Source organism: Neovison vison, chromosome 9 (genome assembly GCF_020171115.1).
Source record: "Neovison vison isolate M4711 chromosome 9, ASM_NN_V1, whole genome shotgun sequence".
Classification (NCBI taxonomy): domain Eukaryota; kingdom Metazoa; phylum Chordata; class Mammalia; order Carnivora; family Mustelidae; genus Neogale; species Neogale vison.
In genome coordinates this window covers 7,872,323-7,891,525 of record NC_058099.1, presented here as the reverse complement: position 1 = coordinate 7,891,525, position 19,203 = coordinate 7,872,323, and the positions used below count along the sequence as shown (strand labels likewise).

The 19,203-nt window shown below is 54.1% G+C and overlaps 2 protein-coding genes across 8 annotated transcripts in view; both read left to right on the top strand.

Annotated features, from left to right (window-relative positions):
* GARNL3 (GTPase activating Rap/RanGAP domain like 3) overlaps nt 1-7,420 on the top strand; it is a 144,279-nt gene extending 136,859 nt beyond the window's left edge. For all 6 annotated transcript variants that reach the window (XM_044264869.1, XM_044264867.1, XM_044264873.1 and 3 more), the window contains 5 exons: nt 327-445; nt 2,370-2,508; nt 3,488-3,703; nt 4,993-5,119; nt 6,952-7,420. In XM_044264869.1, the coding sequence (XP_044120804.1) occupies nt 327-445; nt 2,370-2,508; nt 3,488-3,703; nt 4,993-5,119; nt 6,952-7,129 (779 nt within the window). In that variant the 3' untranslated portion in view covers nt 7,130-7,420. The remainder of the gene's footprint in view (nt 1-326; nt 446-2,369; nt 2,509-3,487; nt 3,704-4,992; nt 5,120-6,951) is intronic.
* A 3,103-nt stretch (nt 7,421-10,523) lies between these two features.
* SLC2A8 (solute carrier family 2 member 8) lies at nt 10,524-19,080 on the top strand. Of its 2 annotated transcripts, XM_044264865.1 has the most exons (10): nt 10,524-10,591; nt 10,687-10,849; nt 11,128-11,334; nt 13,011-13,110; nt 14,315-14,514; nt 15,239-15,382; nt 15,468-15,576; nt 16,255-16,428; nt 16,839-16,984; nt 18,454-19,080. In XM_044264865.1, the coding sequence occupies exons 1-10, from the start codon at nt 10,536-10,538 to the stop codon at nt 18,589-18,591; spliced, it is 1,437 nt and encodes a 478-aa protein (XP_044120800.1). In that variant the 5' UTR covers nt 10,524-10,535; the 3' UTR covers nt 18,592-19,080. The 2 variants fall into 2 exon arrangements, with proteins under 2 accessions (XP_044120800.1, XP_044120801.1); XM_044264866.1 differs by lacking the exon at nt 10,687-10,849 and having other exon boundaries at nt 10,559-10,591.
* Nucleotides 19,081-19,203: the final 123 nt, after the last annotated feature.

Sequence of the window (19,203 nt, the reverse complement as noted above, 5' to 3'; positions counted from 1 at the left end):
ACAGTCTGGACAAGAAGGGGGAGTGTCTCTGGGGACTTGGGCGGGTGAGCCTCCAGGAGACCAGGTTTTGAGACCCCAGTGGAAAGGGGACAAGGAGAAACAGAGGCAGCACTCACCAACTTGAAGCAGAAGCTTGGCAACCAAGAAGAGGCAGTCTCAGGAGTGAGGCTTTCTTAGAATCCGGGGGACCTGCCAGGGGAGGAAGGAGAGAAGCAGCCAGAGGAAGAGGGGAGATGGAAGTTTCCAGAGCAGTGAGGGCGACTATGCGCCACATCCAGGGTCTCAAGCCAGTGGGCCGGCAGCTGACGCGCCCCGTTACCTTACAGTATGTGCTTTCCCGTACCTCCTGGCCTTCACCAGCGAGTCCATGGAGATCCGCCTGGTGGTCAACGGGAACCTGGTGCACACGGCCGTCGTGCCGCGGCTGCAGCTCGTGGCCTCCAGGGTGAGTGGCACATCCGAGGGCCTCTGGGAGCCTGGAGCCCCTAAGCTCCGGGAGGGCACGGATACGGTCTCATCAGGTCAGTCCCCTTGTGTGCCGGAGTGAGAATGTCCACAGCAGACCCCTGCTGGGATTTCGTGTGTGGCCCCCTCGGGCTTCCAAATGGTTTCGTTAGAGTGTCACTCGGTGCTGGTAGTAGTTGCGAAGCTCTGGGCTGAAGAGAGGAATGTGCCAGCAGCCTGGGTTAGATCAGGGGTCCTCACTGCCCCGAGGGACAGCCCGAGTCCAGAAAAGGGACAGTTCTTCCTTTGCCACTTTCCATGATCAGCTTGAGTTTTGTGGCCTGTGAAATAGGGCTAACCAACGAATCCATGTCTAGAAAAAGAGTTTGAGCAAAACCAAGGGACATAGGAACGGAGATGACTTCCCAAAGTGCCCTTGTCACTGGCACACAAGCCAGGAGGTCTTGTCCTAGCCCCTCCCACGTCAGCCCTACACAGTCTGCCCTGTCCCTGACAGACCCGGGTGGCCCCCCTGCTCAGCCCCTGTGGTGTCTTCTCCTTCCATCCTCACATGCGTCCTCTTCGGGGGTGGGCGACTGCCTATCTGTCTGCCTCCCCTACTATGCTGACAGTTCCGGGACTTGAGGACTAACACAGCGCCAGTGGTGTGCTGGTGGAGATTGAACCACCAGCCTCTGGGGCCTGGAAGTCAGAGTGTGTGTGTGTGTGTGTGTGTGTGTGTAGACACACATATGTATACCTCAGTTGGTTATAAATTTTGCTAATAGAAAAATTAAAATAGCTTATGATTTACAAATAATAAAATATACAGTGTTTTTTAACCTCGAAATCCGTTAGGCCAGTTGGTTCTCACAAAATACTTTTCATTAATTTTTTTTTGCTAACTGTGGATAAGGGTCTACCCAGATTTTACAGCTGGGAATTGCTCAGTACCTTAATTCTCTTTCCAATAAGCTCGCTCTCATGAAATCTGATACATGATCTACTGTTAAACTATTTCTCACTCTCCTACCAACCGATCATTAAACCAAAATGTCTTTCAATTTCGACACTAGCCTCAATACACTTCTGCTTTCAGTCTTCACTATTAGAAATTGTCTCCATCCCATTAAGCTCAGACGCTCAATAAAATAACAAACCAAGCTCTGGTCTGTAGCATCTGCCAATGTCCATGGTGTAAATAGCTGTAGCATCTGCCAATGTCCATGGTGTAAATAGTTTCTCCATTAGGACATCCAGCTCCCAGTGTGATGTAAATCAAGAGCCTGGATCATGGTAAATATAGTCAAAGAATGAGGAATGGTCGAATTCTGACATTTAGTACCTTTATTTTTACTGTTATTTATTTAAGTTTAATAATGGCTGTGTTTCACCTGCAAAATCCCTGAAAATTGGCACTCATGGACTTCTACAGTTACAAGGCAGCTCCAGTAACTTTTGTCAGCTACAAGGTGGCTCCAGCCCCGCCCCCTGCTGTTTCGGCCAGAGCCAGCACAGGGCCCGTGTGCATGAGTGTTTGCTAAACCAGTGAATGAAAGGTCCGTGCCCCCATCTGTAAGTGGACCGGACTGAACCCCAGATAGTTTCCAGGTCTGACACTGCGGCGGGCCTGACGTTCCTGTTAGGCCGGTGTGCACTGGCTTGGGAAATGGACTCTTTCCTGTTGTGAATCAACAAGCAAATAAGGGAAAGTGTGGGGGACTGGATACCTAGGCAAGGTCTGGGGTGACAGTGCAGGACTTTTGCTCTGGAAGCCCCGTGCCCAGGTGCGTTACCACACTGCATACCCCAAGGACAGAGCAGCTGAGCCAAGAAAGGTTGCAGGCTTTGCGGTGATGACGGGAGGGCCATGGGTGCGGGCCTCTAAGCCATGCAGCTCCCTAATGCTTTCTCTTTCATTCTAGTCGGATATTTACTTCACAGCAACCACTGCTGTGAATGAGGTCTCATCCGGAGGTAGCTCCAAGGGGGCCAGTGCCCATAATTCTCCGCAGACACCCCCAGGCCGAGATACTCCAGTATTTCCTTCTTCCTTGGGGGAAGGTGAAGTCAATTTTTACTGTCTTATTAATAGATATTTCCAATCTATTCTGGTTTCTTTTTTTTTTTTAAGATTTTTATTTATTTGAGAGAGAGAAAGTGTGTGCGCACATGCACAAGCAGGCAGAAGGTCAGAGGAAGAGGGAGAAAGACTTACTGCTCAGCAGGAAGCCCACCGCGGGACTCCATCCCAGGACCCTGGAATCATGACCTGGGCCAAAGGCAGATGCTGAATGGACTGAGCCACCCAGGAGTCCCTCCATTCTGATTTCTCTAGTTCATTCTCAAATACCAACATGTGATTACTGCCTAACGAAGTCACTATTTAAAGATATATAAAGCCTTGCATTCTGAATGCATTGGTTGCATTCTTAAGAAATTCATGATAACAACAACAACAAAAATCCCATTATGAAAAGAATTGTTTCCATGGGGAGAAGGGAGTTGAGGGCTAGAAATTCCAACTTGCCCCAGCAAAGGTGTTTTTCCTTCAGGGATGTCAATGATCTGGTAGGTTTTTATAGCCAAAAGGATAGAGTCCTAAATCCTATGGAGTGCACTCAGCTTTCATTCCATCTGCCTCTGCTCACAAATCCCAAAGACCTTTGCTGTGGTTACCGCTGAGCTCTGAGCGCTTTTCCTGGCCGCTCTTCACATCAGCCATTTCTCCTCCTGTCCCTGGAAGCACCGGGAATCCCAAGCAGGAAGGGTGCTTCTGAGCATGCTGCCGCTGTCTGTCCTCCTAGAAGCTGGGCACATGGAGACAGTAGCAGGGGCATTTTTCACTATGTACCTGTGAAAGTGGTGCCCTTAAAACCAAAGCCATCAGGCATCATCCCTCTGTTGCCCCTAATGGGGTCTGAGAGGTCAGCATGCAGCATAATTCTTTCCTGCTCCCTGGGTTGAGGAACCAGAAGTCACCCTCGTAAATAGTACAGACCTGGCTTAGAGTTCTCATGTTCTTCTCTCGATCATATTTCAGGTGAAACTCCATCCAAAAATCTGTACAAGATTCCGCTCAGAAACCTTGTGGGCAGAAGCATCGAACGACCTCTGAAGTCGCCTCTGGTCTCCAAGGCCGTCACCCCTCCCACGGCCATCGGCCTAGGCATCGCCGCCATTCCCGTCACTCACTCCCTGTCCCTATCCCGCATGGAGATTAAGGAAATAGCCAGCAGGACACGCAGGGAATTGCTGGGTAATGGCGGGCCGTTTTTGTGTTTTTATTGCTTATAAATAGGCCAGCTGGTTTCATCTTTGGACGTTAATCATCCTCGAAAACAATGTGTTAAAAAAGAAACTTCCCCTTTAACAAGGGATTTATAAACCTGTTATAGTGCAGCTATACCTAGGAATAGTATACAGTCAACCCCCAACAACGATGTGTCAGTCTGTATTTATTGGTGTGGAAGGCTGCCCATATCAGATTAAGAGTGGAAACGGCAGTTTACAACACAGTAGATCTAGTCTGATGCAATTTCTTAAAATGTAAGTATCTGTATATGTAGGATTTCCTCGAAAGTGTCTAGAAGGGTTTACAACATGCAGTTCTCAGATAACGTGTGATATTTGAAAGTTTAAATTCACCATGTTTTTGGTATCCATGGTGCAGTTCAGTTACGACTTCTCAGAGCCCAGAGACGTGGGGGCAGGTCTGTAGGCACGGTGCGGACGTGAGATATTTGGTAGAACTCTCTCTCTCCGTAACACTGATGGGAGATCAGACCAGAAAAGCACGAAGCACGGGATAGTCGTGCGGAGGCGAGACCGCTAGAAAGACTATTGTTCCCAATGGTGAAAATAAACTGAAGAAAAAGGAAGTGATGCGCTAAACCAGTAAGAACTGGTTTGAAACCTAATTGGGACCTGCACGGCCTAAACTGCAAGGACAGATCACCTTAGGGCACCCCTGGCCTGCAGTCACGTTTCCTGACTCCTGGGGAAGGGAGGCCGGCCACCTGATGGGCAGGCTTTGACTCCACCAAAGTGGGTCAGTCTTAGAAGTCAGTGCCTTCCATTGTGCTTTCAAAGTATGCATGTTGCTATTTTAACCCACTATTCCCTATGAAAGCATGATCTGCAGCCTGCTGTTTCACAAACCACTGTGCTTTTCTGAAATTGAGCCTCGGAGTTGGAGAATTATTGTCTCCAGTGGTAGGATCATAGATTTTCTCTTCTCCTCTAGACCGTTCTGAGTTTCCTTCCTCCCTCCATTCCTTCCTATGAATATATTCTTTATAGGGATAAAAAAAAAAAACAGGGATAAAAAAAAAACCCTTCTGCCTACAAGAAAACCAATTAATATAATATAATTTATAAATGTAATAAAGTACATTTAAAATATGTACTTTATCAACGCTTCCTGACTCTAACCCAATAATGCACCAGTAGCCAACCAAGAAAAAAATAAAAGGACGTTTTCTATCTCCAAGGCAGCCCAGTGTTAGGTAATAACCCCCTGACCTGCGCTTCTCCCCTCTAATCCAGGCCTCTCTGATGAAGCTGGACCCAGGTCAGAAGGAGCACCAAAGCCCAAATCAAAAGCCCGGAAGCAATTAGAAGAAAGCCAAGGAGGCCCAAAGCCAGGGACAGCGAGATCAACTAGCAGTGACAGGTACAGCAGGCCATCCCCAGCTGTCCCTGCTCAGGGTGTGGCCCTTTGGGTCACAGAACTGCCATGAGGCCCTTTCGCTGACTGATAATGCCATGGCCAGAAAGTCAGCATCCAGCCCCTCTCTGAGGACCCCAAGGCTGGCCCCGGGGGGAAGGGACGCGCCAGGCAAGGGGGCAACCTCAATTACAACTCAGTGAAGCTCATAAAAATACATTAAGAGATTTTTTTTTCCTTCTTTCCTTTTTTTTCCCCTCACCAGATTGACACTTTTTAAAAAAAAGATTTATTTATTAATTTGAGAGAGAGAGAAAGAGCAAGCATGAGCGGGAGGGGCAGAGGGAGATGGAAATTGACTCTCAAGCAGACTCCACGCTAAGAATGGAACCCAGTGTGGGACTCGATCTCATAACCTGAGCCAAAACCAAGAGTCAGATGCTTACCTGACGATACCACCCAGGCTCCCCGACAGAGATATTTTTAAGTGACAATGCTCAATAGGACAGATAATAGGCCCTCTCTAATGCTTCTGGTGGGAATAGAAACAGGGATAGCCTTTTTGGATGTTCACGTCAATGAACGGCATGTCAATATCCCATGTCCATGAACGTTTGTTAAATCCCACTGATTTGTCCTCTAAGAGCCTCCGCGTCCCTCAAGCTCCTGAATGGAGAATAAGGGGGCAACATGTCCAGACTCTAGTAATTCACTCAACACCCATTCTCAGAGCACCAGGCCCTGAGCTGGGTGTTGGGGATACGCAGATCACTCTTGGGGGTCCACAGGCCAGGGGGAAGGCCAACAAAAACACTCTAGGAATTTCAGCATTCCTGGACGGCAGGTGACACAAGGAATGAGGAGTGCGGGCCACCCCCCACCTAGAGCAGGGACGGTCTCATGAGACAGTCTCTATGAGACAGAGCCAGGTCTCATAGATCCAGTTAGCATTAATCTGGCCCAGAGGGAGTTGGCATTCACAGATGCTGTAATCCCATAAACTGAGCCCTATTTCGTGGCAAGTCCTGCCCTCCTGGACTTTACATTCTAGTATAGAGACACAGACCATAAACCTATAAACAAGTAAGCAAATTAAGTCATTTCCAATAGTGACAAGTGCTGTAAGGAAATTTTTAAAAAGCGATGGGGGAGTGGGTAGAATTCTACTTTGGGAGAGGGATGTCAAAAGGGCTTCTCGGAGGAAGTGGCATTGAGCCAAGCTTTGACTGAATTAGAAGGCATGAGGGGAACAGCAGGGGCTCTGAAAGGCATGGCCTGTTGAGCGGCCAAAGGCTGGGCCTGGGGGGCTTTCACAGGCCAAATGAGTACTCGTTGAATGAATGAACCTCCTGAACTTGGTCAAATTGGTTTTGCAGCTATCAAGAGAGTGTCCTGAGTACAAGAGAAAATCAAGGGGGTGAGGTAGGCTGGGAGGAGGCAGAAGGGTCCGCAGGGGCAGATCTGTGGTCTGTGGCCCTGCCGGTTGGAGTGTCAGCCTTATCCTCAGGCCGCAGGGAGCCCCAGCCCAGGAGGGTTTTAGGCAGAGAGTGACATTATCCCGACTTGCCCTTTAGAAAGGCAAAAAACACCCCAGACATCTCCTATGTGTCACTTCTGGCCTTTAAAACTCCCAGTAGCCCATGAGGTAGGGCTGGCTGACTGCAGACCCCACACCCTGCGGGGATGACTCCTGCATGTCCCTACCTTTCTCCTCTGATGGGTGGGTTGTGCGGGGGAGACGGGCTTTATGAGCTCAAATGAGCAGGAAACTGCCTGACGGAAGGGGCCCAGGTCGCTAGTGCTCTCCAGGGATCAGTTACGTGACTTTTCTCTTCTAGGATCACCATGGGCTCCTTGGAAAGTCCTTCTGCTCCAGAAGCCAATCCCGAGGGGCGCTACCACTCAACGGGCTCTGAGCAGGACCCTGTGGCGGACAGAGAAGGCAGCCCTGTGTGGGGCAGCAGCCCCTTTCAGCTCACAGCCTCCTCGGATGAAGACATTATTGACCTGAAATAAACAGGGTCCGGATTGAGTTTGCCATCTTTAATTTTTCTTATGGAGGTTTATACTCTTTAACCAATTCTGACAGCATTTCTCAACAAAATGTGGCTTTTAGCCCACCCGCGATCTACTGGACCAAACCTTCTGCACACTTGGACGGTTTGGGTCTCTCCAAAGTCCGGTGCCATCTTCCTTGACCTTAGTTTCTTTCTGTTCAGGAACCATCCGTCCCCTTGTAATAAAGGTGGTAGATTTCATTGCAGTTTTAGATTGAAACTTTGAATAAATCAAAAATGTTCATTCTTATTTACTGCAACCTTCTCTTATATTTTATATACTTAGATGGAAAAATTATTTTTTCATTCCGGTTTTGATTTATGTCACATAATGTGTTTCTTTTATAAAGAAAAGCCACTGCTTTTTAAATTTATTATAAATAAGTTTGCTTTCTGCACCTTTGGCCCCTGTTGCTGTTTCAGTTCACTGAGTTTGAAACCAGCTGTGTCCCTGCCTATTGACTTTTGAGAAAAGCTGAATGGTTCGTTCTTAGAAGCTCCTGCTCCCTCCTTGTGTCTCACAAAGAATAAGAAAGGGGTAGGAGCCTGTTAAGAGTCTTAAGATTATTTTGTTTGGTTTCATTGTTACTCTGCAGTCATACGGCCAGCAATAGTCGCTCCTTGCCACCAAAACCACCATCCTCAAGCTCCCTTCCCATGTTCAGGTCTGCTTTGCTCTCTCATGTGAACCAAGTGATTGTGCTTCTCCTCTCATCACCTGCCTTCTGTTGCTCCCCGTCAAAGTGAGAAGAAAATGTGGGCTTGACCAAGTGCAAATGAAACCGTGAAATATCAGCCTCTAGCCACGGGAGATCAAAGGGAGAAACCTAGTTTCACTGACACTGTAAAAATGTTAATCTGTGTGAAGAAGGTAATTTACCTTTAGCTTTACTCTAACGGATTCCATTTTATTAGCTCTCTTCTTGCCCAAATTACCCACCAAAAGAAACTTTAAACCATTCCCCCATGAAAGCATCCCTGAGGGTTCTTCTGTAAGCCTTCTCTGGGAATGCAGAGAGCTGTGTTTGACATGACCTTGATCTGGCAGATATTACAGAAGTTTGGGTCCTACCTCCTTGTGGGCCTTGCACACTGTGGGGAGAGCTTCTTTGTCTCTGAAGACAGCGCTTTCTAAGTATAGCTGGGTAGACCCTCGCTGTGCTCAGCATTGCCATTCCTCCTGTGTTTCCTTCTACCCTTTTCATATCTGGGGAAAACACAAGACCCATTGCATGCTGTATCTCAACCTCATGAAAAGTTTTGGGAGTTAGATTTTATTATTATTGCTTTTCAAATAAGTAAACTGGGGCTCAGAAAGGGACAGTGATTTGAAACTGTGAGTTCTCTGACCCCAGAGCTCTGCTCTCTCCCTTGTCCACCATACAGAGTCAGGCTGAGTGCCTTGTGTCAGTTGGATCTGACTGGTGTTTTTCATGTTAAACTAATTTGTAAGCTTTATGAGTTTGTCTGTGTGTTCTTTCTGTCCTCCCCCCACCCCCGGAGTTTCTTGCTTCTCAGCCTGGAATAGAAGAAAACCAAGGGTGATTTAGAACATTCTTCCAAAGAGATTGGAAGCATCAGAACGGCCCCATGATTTGACAAGAGTCACAAATCTGAGGAGTGAATGTAGAAAGGGCAAGAAATGGGCACTACTAATCAGATCGATGGTGATTAGGTTATAAAAGGGGGGATCGGAGGTGGTCTGGCAGCAAGATCTGCTTACAAGGTCCAAGAGGTGAATGCTGCATCCTTGGGAAGGGAGACCACCATCCAGAGGGCTGAAGCAGATTTGTAAGGGCCTGTGGCTCGGAGGGCTGGTGCTAGCTGGGCTCACTGGAACATCCCGTCCACATAAGCCCTTCTGCCTACCCCTGGCAACAATATGCCCGTGGAGTTGGAGGCATTTGTCCACTCTGCAAACACCAGGGGCCCACTGTGTGGAGGAAGAGGTCACATCCATTAATGGAGGGTGGGAAGTAAACAAGTCATCACACAGCAGTGATAAGTGCTGAGATAAAAATTTATAACTCGAGTACAAGCTCTGTGGAAGCATAGATGGGCAGTTGCCTGTCTTTAAAGATAGTACAATCAGGAGGTTGCACCAGGTCAAACGACTTTCATAATCAAATGGGCTAGCATTTGAGGGCCTCACGTGCTTGGTCTTTCGTGGATATTGCTCTGCTTAAAACCATCCCGGAAGGCAGATATTGTCATCCCCACTTAGAGATGAGGAAATAGAGGCCCAGAGAGGGATTAGAAGCCAAACCTCTTACTCTCATAGCTCTGGTTCTTTCAAGAATTACTCAGTACTCCAACTCAGCTGCCTCACCCAGAGAAGGGTTGGGTACAAATGGCCGAGGCCTAACATCAGAGCTCTAACATCATCCTACCTCCAGCAGTCACTTGGGTGCTCAAGTGAAGAAGTTGGCTATTAATAGCCGCAGGAGACTCCAAGACGGCAGGTGTTAAGATGAAGATTCCAGAGTCAGGATGGCCTATGAAGTGAGTGGAACTTAACAGGGAACCCGGGGTTCATCATTTAAGCCCCGATCAGTCACACATATGAGGGCCCTGCCCAACACAGCTCCGCAGCACCTCGAGGTCCTGGTGGTTGTCGGCTCGTAGCCGTCAACAATCTGCGGACTCCGAGTCATGACCCGCACCCAGGTCAGCTGCAGCGCGCAGGGCCATGCCTCTGCCCCCAGCAGCCCAGGTTGCGAGAGGAAAGAGAGCGGCCCAGGACATTCCTCCCTGCGGGTGTCAGTGGGCTGAGCTTGGCCAGGCGCGTTGAACCCCGGCCCCAGGGTACCAGTTAACGCAGAGCAGGAACCGCACAGCCGACCAGGTAGCACATCCGCCGCTGCCCTGAGTCAGTGCGGGAAGTCCCGTGCGCTGTGTAGCGGCTCCACCTTCGCCCTGCTGCTAGCCTCATTGGTTGAAGCTAGACAGAGAGGCGGATCCAGGAGCAGATGCAATCCCCGCTTTACACCTTCATTGGCTGGCTCCGCTTCGCTTTCTGATCCCGCCTCTGGGTTCGCACCACATTCTTATTGGACGGTTCCACTCCAGGCCCACATACAAACTCCGCCCCACCTAAGCGCTGGCTAGGCGGGTCCTAGGGGCGTTTCCAGTGGGCGTCGCCAACCGGCTCTTTTCTCCTATTGGTCGGCTTTGATTTGGAGGGTGGTGCCTAGCGGCGAGGCTACCACCGCCTGGCGTTCCCATTGGCCGTCCCCATCCCACCCCAAAGACTCCCCTCCCCGCCTATTGGCCGGCTCTGCCCAGAGAGGCGGGTGCCGCGTGCACTCGCGGGACCCGTGGCGGTTCAGGCAACAGAGCTGACCAAGCAGGCGTTGACTGCGGACATGACGCCGGAGGACCGGGAGGAGACGCAGCCGCTCCTGCGGCCGCCCGACGGCAGGTGAGCGGGTGGGGGGGACCCGGGCCCGGGACGCAGCCTCGCCCCTCCTGCTGCGCCCAAGCCGGCGCCGTTCACCGGCCGCCCTGTCCCCGCAGCGCTCCCCTCAGCCGCCGGGTCTTCCTTGCCGCCTTCGCCGCCGCCCTGGGCCCGCTCAGCTTCGGCTTCGTGCTCGGCTACAGCTCCCCGGCCATCCCGAGCCTGCGCCGCGCCGCGTCCCCAGCCCTGCGCCTCGATGACGCCGCCGCCTCCTGGTTCGGGGTGAGGCCTCGGGCTCACCCTCCAGCCCGCCTGGGCCCCTCGTCCTCCACCCCACGCGCGAGGGTCTCCCGCGCTTCCCTGGCTTCGGGCGGGCACTGAGACCTTCTGCCCGGTGCGTCCCGGCTCTCCTGCCGGGGGTCACCCGCTTCCTACCCCCGACCGCCAGCCTGGGATCCCCATCCCCTCTTCCTGGAGGCTGCTGGGGCTGGAGTTGAGGGCGAGGTTGGGCTGCGGCGCGGTGGCGCCCCCTCTTCATCGTCCGGTCGCCCCGCCCCCAGGCCATCGTGACCCTGGGAGCCGCGGCGGGGGGCGTGCTGGGAGGCTGGCTCGTGGACCGCGCCGGGCGCAAGCTGAGCCTGCTGCTCTGCACCGCGCCCTTCGTGGTCGGCTTTGCCGTCATCACCGCGGCCCAGAACGTGTGGATGCTGCTCGGGGGCCGCCTCCTAACCGGCCTGGCCTGCGGTATTGCCTCGCTCGTAGCCCCGGTGAGTGCCCCCCAGCCTCGCGCCCTGGGACAGGGAAGGACTGGGGGCGTGGTTCTCCCTGGCTGTGGAGTCCTGGGTGCCTAGCACCGCGCCCCTCGCCGGCTTTATCTTCCCCACCCCACACCCCACCCCGCAGCCGGCCTTGGAAGGAGCCGCCGTTATCCTCGTTGACAGATGAAGTGAGCTTCAGAAACTGAAGCCCTTTGTCGAGTCACAACTAGGCAGTGGCGAAGCTATTACTCGAACCCAGGACTGTGCCACTTAACCAGGCCTCTCTTTTGCTCTACAAATAAGATACCACCTGTGGATGGTCACAGAAGCCTAGAGTAAGGCTTAGCTCTCCCGCTGTCATTGGGGCCACTGACTACGTGTAGCAGGAAAATCCTGTTCTTGTTTGACCTGGCATCAAAGGCCTCTGGGCTCTGCTGTTCCCCTTCACTACTCAGGAGCTAGTCCTCCAGCTGCTTCCCATCTTCCAATGCACCACTGTCCAGGTTGACTTGGGAGCGGTCTACCCAGGTGAAATCCAGGGATCTTCACTTGCTGGGGCAGAGTATACCTCTCTGTGCCTCACTTTCCTCCCCTGTAAAATGGGAATAAAGGCCTTATCTCATGCAGTGGTTGTAGGGATTAAGCAAAGCTGCATATAGAGCCCTGGTGTGGCTTGTGGAGGGCTTGGACCCTAGCAGCGGAAATTGCGGGGTGACCAGTAAACCGTTCTGCTGGCCACGAGGCTTGGATGGTCCACCAGCCACACGCCAACCCGGTCAAGATTAAAAGTAGTGGTTCAGAGTCCTCCCTGGTCATCCTTTGCTCCCACCACTCATTTTACCCGCATTTGCTGGGCAGCAGGTAGCAGCTGAGTCAGATTTTGTGTTTTGGGTTTTGTTACTGGACAAAAACATGCCCATCTTACTCGTGGGCATAAGGTACAGAATCACCTAGGAGTATGGGTAAGACCTTTCTGGCCCCGGATCCCAGAGGAAGCAGTGGCAGTCACTGGTAGCAACTGAGGCAAAGAGTTGGCTTTCGCTCACTCTCACTGAGAGTGTGATTCTGGGACCAGCAGCCCGGGTGTCACCTGGAGGTAGTCAGAAAGGCAGAATCTTGTGGGGGCTCCAGGTGGTTCAGGTGGTTAAGCATCTGCCTTCAGCTCAGGTCGTGATCTCAGGATCCTGGGATGGAGCCGCACTTCGGGCTCCCTGCTCAGCAAGGAGTCTGCTTCTCCCTCTCTCTATGCCCCTTCCTCCACTCCCTTGCTCCCTGCTCTTTCTCAAATAAGTGAATTAAATAAGAAAAGAAAGGCAGAATTTTGGGCCCCACCCTAGACCTACTGCATCAGAACCTGTGTTTTATCAAGGGTAGTCATACAATGTGATCGAAGTTTGAAAGGCTTTGTGGCCTTCTCTCTCTCTCTCTCTCTTTCTCTCTCTCTCTCTCTCTCACACACACACACACACACACAGCAAGCCATGTATCTATATCCTTACTCCCCTTTAAAACATCTGCTGCTGATCCTTGGGGAGGTATGGGGAAGGCTTTGCTGACTTGGGACCTGCTTGCTTACCTGGCTTGCAGCAGCCCCCTGCCAAGGCTCTCCTCAACTCTGAAGGGCTGAGGCTTTTCAGTTTTAAGAACTGTCAGCCCGAGTAAAGTTTCTTCTTCACTGCCCACAGGTGTATATCTCTGAAATCTCCTACCCTGCAGTGAGGGGGCTGCTGGGCTCCTGTGTACAACTGATGGTCGTCACAGGCATTCTCCTGGCCTACCTGGCAGGTATTTCACAGCCTCTCTTTTGATCCCAATTCATGGCTGCGTGGCCTTTTCACAAATGTAGACACTGAAGTTCAGAGAGGTCAAGAGACTTGCCCAAGGTCACACAGCCTGTCATACAGACCAGCTCCCTGAGCCCCTGGGACATGTGGGTCTTGTGACTATGTTCCAGGGAGAGCTGGAGAAGGGGGTGTCCTCATCTTCCCAGGGCAGAAGCCCATTGCAACGGGGGTAGGGGCTGACCGGTTCGGTCAGTACCTCACTGTGCAGTGACAAACTTGAGGACTCAAGGGGGTGGCTGGGACACCCCTAAAACTCTTCAGCCCAGGGGCTTGGAGGGCCCAAGCATGTCTCTCAGAAATACCAGTACTGAATTTGCAATTTGACCCAAGGGTCAGAGCTGGGGTCAGCGTGAGGAAGCTTCTAGAGGCAGACATGTTTTCACCAGAACTGGGGTGGAGAGAGGCTTCACATCAGACAGTACAATGTCAGGGGACACTTACTGACTGTGTGACCTTGGGCCAGTCACACTGCCCCAGTGAGCCTTACTTCCTCTGTCTTTAAGTGATGAGAACCCCACCTAGTCCAAGGCTGTCAATGAGAATTATCAAAGGATGTCCTGAGACCCAGAGGGACCAGAGTATGTGCCATTTGGTTCTTCGGAGTGGGCGACATCCTGGTTGGGCTCTTTGATTTTTGCCCACTTACATCCAGCAGTCTGGCTGCTTTGGGGGGCCCCTCGGGGTACCAAACCCCCTGCCAAATGCAGAATTCCCTCCAGCTCATCCTAACCAGCATGTTCCTTGATCAGCTTCTGTGACGGTTGATCCACTGGTGTTCCATAAAGCATCTCTCCCACGCTGTCCCCCTTCCCGTCCAGAGGACCGGCCTCGCCTGCTGCTTGGTGGCCTTCCAGAGTCTGTGCATATTCATTCTCCCTCCCCTACCTTTTAGACAAAGAGCAGATGCCTCATTCTGTTTTTAATTGCCGCATAAATATTTACTGAGCCGATGTAGCATCATGACGTACCCACCAGCATTTCTACAATACTTATCAGCCCCAGTTGGTGACAATATTGGTGACAAACACGAGCATAGCCATGCGGAGGTAGTGAGGCCCTCCACCCTTGAAGCTGAGCCCTTGGCCTGATAAAATCCAGCCTGGCCCACTCGCACTCTGACATCTGCCCCCCTGCCCCCCCACCAGGCTGGGTCCTAGAGTGGCGCTGGCTGGCTGTCCTGGGCTGTGCGCCCGCGTCCTTCATGCTGCTGCTCATGTGCTACATGCCCGAAACCCCCCGCTTCCTGCTGACCCGGCAGAGGCACCAGGAAGCCATGGCCGCCATGCACTTCCTGTGGGGCTCTGAGCAGGTCCAGGAGGAGGCCCCTGCTGGGGCTGAGCACCAGGTGAGAGACCGGAGCCAGAGCCAGGGTGGGATGGGACAGAGGGTGGGGGGTGGGTAGGAAACGGGGAGGTACGGCCCTTCTGCAGCCAGGGGAGGCCCGTACAGCCCATCCCCAAGGTTTCGCACACACACGTGGGGAATGGAGGCACAAGTGGGGCCGTTGTCCTCTGTGTGAGCAAGCAGGGGCCTGCTGGAGCCCCACTAACTACCTGGGCCCTAGCCTTGACCTTACCGCTCCAGGAAGAGAAAAGGCTGGCTGGGTCAAGGGGAAACACAGGCGTGCAAACTTGAGGAATTGGAGTTTTAGGTGGGGTGCTGTAGGGCGGGAGACTCTGTCTCTGCCACTTGCCTCCTGTGTGACCCTCACATCCCTAAACCTGCCTTTCTGCATCTGTAAGATGGGACTCCCAGCACGTGCCTGCTGGTGGCAGGGATTCAGCAGCTGCAAGAGAGGCACTCAGCCCAGGCCTAGCCTGGGGCTGGTGGGATTCTGGAACCCCTGACTTTGAGTCCGTGTAATCTCTTTGTGGTACCCCCCAACGAATCAGAAAGGGGCATGGGGACGTGAGGATCTTGTCACCTTACAAATGGTAAGGCTAAAGTGATGCGGGGACCTGTCCCTGATGCGAGGCCCGGGTGACAAGGAGCTGATGCTCAGGGTTTAGGACAGCAGTCCCTCAGGAGCGGGGAGGGAGGAGCACTGACACCGGCCTCTGTCTGAGCAGGGCTTCCGTCTGGCCCAGTTGAGGCATCCTGGCATCTACAAGCCCTTCATCATTGGCGTTTCGCTGATGGCCTTCCAGCAGCTGTCAGGGATCAATGCTGTCATGTTCTATGCAGAGACCATCTTCGAGAAGGCCAAGTTCAAGGTAAAGAGGCCTCTGCCCCAGCCTGCCTCATCTGGATGCCGAGTCCCGGGGTCTCTGGCTGACCCACCTCGGCCCATCTCCCCAGGACAGCAGCCTGGCCTCAGTCATCGTGGGCATCATCCAGGTGCTGTTCACGGCCTTGGCAGCCCTCATCATGGACAGAGCTGGGCGGAGACTGCTCCTGACCTTGTCAGGTGAGGCCCAAGGTCCAGGACTTGGCCCTGTGAAAGCAGAGTGGCATAGGCCGGGTTCCCCACCACAGGCCAGAGGGTCTTTTCTGAGGCCACCGCAGGGCAGCAGGAAAAGGCCCGCCGAGCACCCGTGAGAACAAGGCGGAGATTCACGTGGGCGCCCCCCCCCCCCACACCAGGCCCGCGCTTCCAGGGCCACTGAAGCTTCCCTCACCCCTCGCGTTGAGCCTCCAGGCAGGTGCCATCAGGGCCCCGTTTACGACGCGGAAACTGAGGACCTGGGAGGAGAAGTGACTCGGAAGCTTGGGGTCTTTTAGGGCAAGTGACTTCACCTTTCTGAACCTCAGTTTCCCCGGTTTGAAATGGGGGCCAAGGGGGGCCATGGTGAGGACCCAGAGACCATCCACCGCGTGGGGGTTAAATCCCTGCTGCTGCTCAGGCCAGGGAGGCTCTGCCTCGGAGGTTCTCCGAGTCTGCTGTGGTTCAAGGTCTGAGCCAGGGCTGGTGGGGTGGGGCTGGGGGCCGCCAGTCTGGGCACCAGTGCCCACAACCCTCCCAGAGAAACCCAGACCTCATTGCTGTGGCCACAGCACGCCGAGCCCCCGGCCCCGGGTGCCGGCCGTACGCCCAGGCTGCAGCCCGTGTCCCCGGGCCCCGCACACCGCCGCCCTCCGCTCGCAGGTGTGGTCCTGGTGTTCAGCGCCAGCGCCTTCGGTGCCTACTTCAGACTGATGCAGGGCGGCCCCGGCAACTCCTCACACGTGCAGCTCCTCTCGCCTCTCTCCGTGGAGCCCGCCAGCGCCAGCGTGGGCCTGGCCTGGCTGGCGGTGGGCAGCGTGTGCCTCTTCATCGCCGGTGAGAAGGGGGTCCGTGGGGAGGTTGGGGGTGCTACGGGGACCTCCCATCACCGCCAGCTTCCTGAAGCTCCCAGCAAGCCAGGCCTGCCAAGCTTGCCTCTCTAGCACATGGGTCCCCACCTTTGCATTTATGGCCCTGATCCTGTCCCAGGCCCTGAACGAAGCCCTTCTCCATCCCTTTCACTTACTGCCCCCCCAAAACAGCCCTCCAAGCAGGCCCCAGCATGACCCCATTCTAGAGAGAAAAGCCCGATGCGTAAGCAGTGGCGGGACTGGCCCAAGACCTTGCTGAAGGAAGGCGCAGAGCTGAGGGGCTGGACTGGAAACCACGAGGCTTTGGCACGAGCGTGCTGTGGCAAGCCCGAGGGTCCGTCCGCATGGGCTCTGATGCTTCTCTTGCTCCCATAGGCTTCGCTGTGGGCTGGGGGCCCATCCCCTGGCTCCTCATGTCGGAGATCTTTCCTCTGCACGTCAAAGGCGTGGCCACTGGTGTGTGCGTCCTCACGAACTGGTTCATGGCCTTCCTGGTGACGAAAGAGTTCAGCAGTGTGATGGTGAGTGCGGGCCTAGAGGGCCTCCCCCTCACAGCTGGTAGGGAGCACTATTCAGAATTATTCTTAACTGCGGAAGACTCAGGGTCAGTGGCCTCGCATGAAGGCTGAAGCCACCCTCCTGGGACACCAGCCATCCTGGTCAGGGCTGAGGGGAAGCCTGACAGGCCAGGTAAGGTGAGGAACCCAGGCTATGACCATCTGGGAGACTTCAGGCTCTCCTGGCCAGCAGGACTGGCCTCCGCCACTGGACGCTGGAACGTGGGCCAGGGTATAGGGCTGTGTGGGAAGAACCCTAGCTTTGGAGTTGTCAGGCCTGGGCTCTAAGCCCGCCTTGATCACTTCCCACTGTGCAATCTTGGGTGTGCCGCCCACCCTCTCTGAACCAGCTTCCTTGGCGGAAAATGGAGGAAGAGGATGACAGCACCTTCCCCTTAAGCTTGTGGGAGCATCTGTTCATTTTAACATCCTGCTACTTCCACACACGTGAACTGACACAGACCCGGATCCTGCCCCAAGGGCTCCCCAGCTGATAGGGGAGGATGGTTCTGGAGCAGACAGGCCATCCGGTCAGGCATTCATTCCCCTCACGCCTCCTGGGACATACTAGGTCCAGGCCTGTTCAAGGAGCCAGGGGCAGCAGTGAGGTAGACAGGGTGGCCTTCCCCACCGGACTGGGATGGCAGTGGACGGCGGAGAGAGAACGAACCACCAGGAGGCTGGGCTAGAGCGAGGAGGGGCAGGCCATGAGAGGCGTGCATGCCTGGGGCTGGCCTGGGCCCGCTCAGATGGGCTGCCCTGGGGAACACGTTGGGAAGACCAGGGCAGAGAAGTAGAGGTGGAAATGGCTTGCTGGGAGCTGTGGGGAGACGAACAACAAAGGAGGGAGGAGATGGCAAAGGACCTGACAGTGACTCAGGAGTGCAGAGTGTCCAAAAGGCCGAGGGAAGAACTTCCAAGGGGGGCGTGGGGGTGGCAGGTCCCAGAGGAGGAGGAGCTGACAAGGGAGGTCGCCTGCGCTGGGAGGGTGGCCAGGCTCTGACCGGAGGGAACTGCTCTCCTCCCATTGCTGGGGAGCCCCAAGTGCCCTGTGAGCTCACATGCCTCATCTCAAGCTGCTGAGAGCCCACCCGTTCCTGCTGGCACCAAGAAGACACTCCTCTGGAAGCAGGGAACTCAACACAGGGCCAAAGCAGAGCATGGGGCACAGGTCTGGGGGCCCTGGAAGCCGACCCCAGTGCGGGGGCAGCCCCACTGTCACTTGGTAGCGGGTGTGATAGTGAGCATCAGCTTCCCCAGACAGACGACATCCACACCCCATATGGTGCTTGGCCCAGCTTCCAGATGGCTGGGCCAGACCCTCCTTCACTCCCCGGAGCCTGAGCAAGGCAGGCCGGGGCCTCAGCTTGGGATCACACGAGGGCCCCTAACCTTCTGCCGTGTCCACACAAGGCCTTCCCCTCTCTTTCCAGGAGGTGCTCAGGCCCTACGGTGCCTTCTGGCTTGCTTCCGCCTTCTGCATCCTCAGTGTCCTTTTCACTTTGTCCTGTGTCCCGGAAACCAAAGGAAAGACTTTGGAGGAAATCACAGCCCATTTTGAGGGGCGATGACAACCCCTTCTTGTGCGTGGCTGCCTCTCCTCTCAGGGCCAGCTTTGGGCGTCAGCGGGGGATGGAGCCTGCCTGTGACTCCAAGCTGGGCCTCAGCCAGAGCCTGGAGCCCCTGTCTGTCCCCAGGGAGCTGGAATCCAGGACTGCAGTCCCTTGGAGCCTTGTCCTCCAGGGCGCTTCCTTCCTACCCAGCTCTCCACAGCCCAGCAGACCATGGGCATGAGGTTTCCCGGCCCCTGGGTCCAATTCCCGCCACCCCTCTGCGTCTCCAGGGAAGGGAGCATCTTGGAAGGGCCTTGTTGCCCTGCAGTCCATTGTCCATAGACCGCATCCATCTTGTCACGAAAGCAACAGCAGAGGAGGGGGGACTCTTGACTCCTCATTTTCTGAAGGATATGCTTCTGAGGGGCGGTCCCTGACTTCTCCCCTCATGTGGCTTCATGGTCAGGAAGGAGCTTTGTTTGCCAAATAAAGATTTGACTCAGAAAATCAGGGCATGACCTCTTTGTGTGTTTGAGAAGGGCATTTTCCTATCCCTTCCCTAAAGTAGGCCTCCCACAGACTGGGCCTTGCCAAGAACATCTATTGATTTCCTTTTTCTCATGGCCTGCC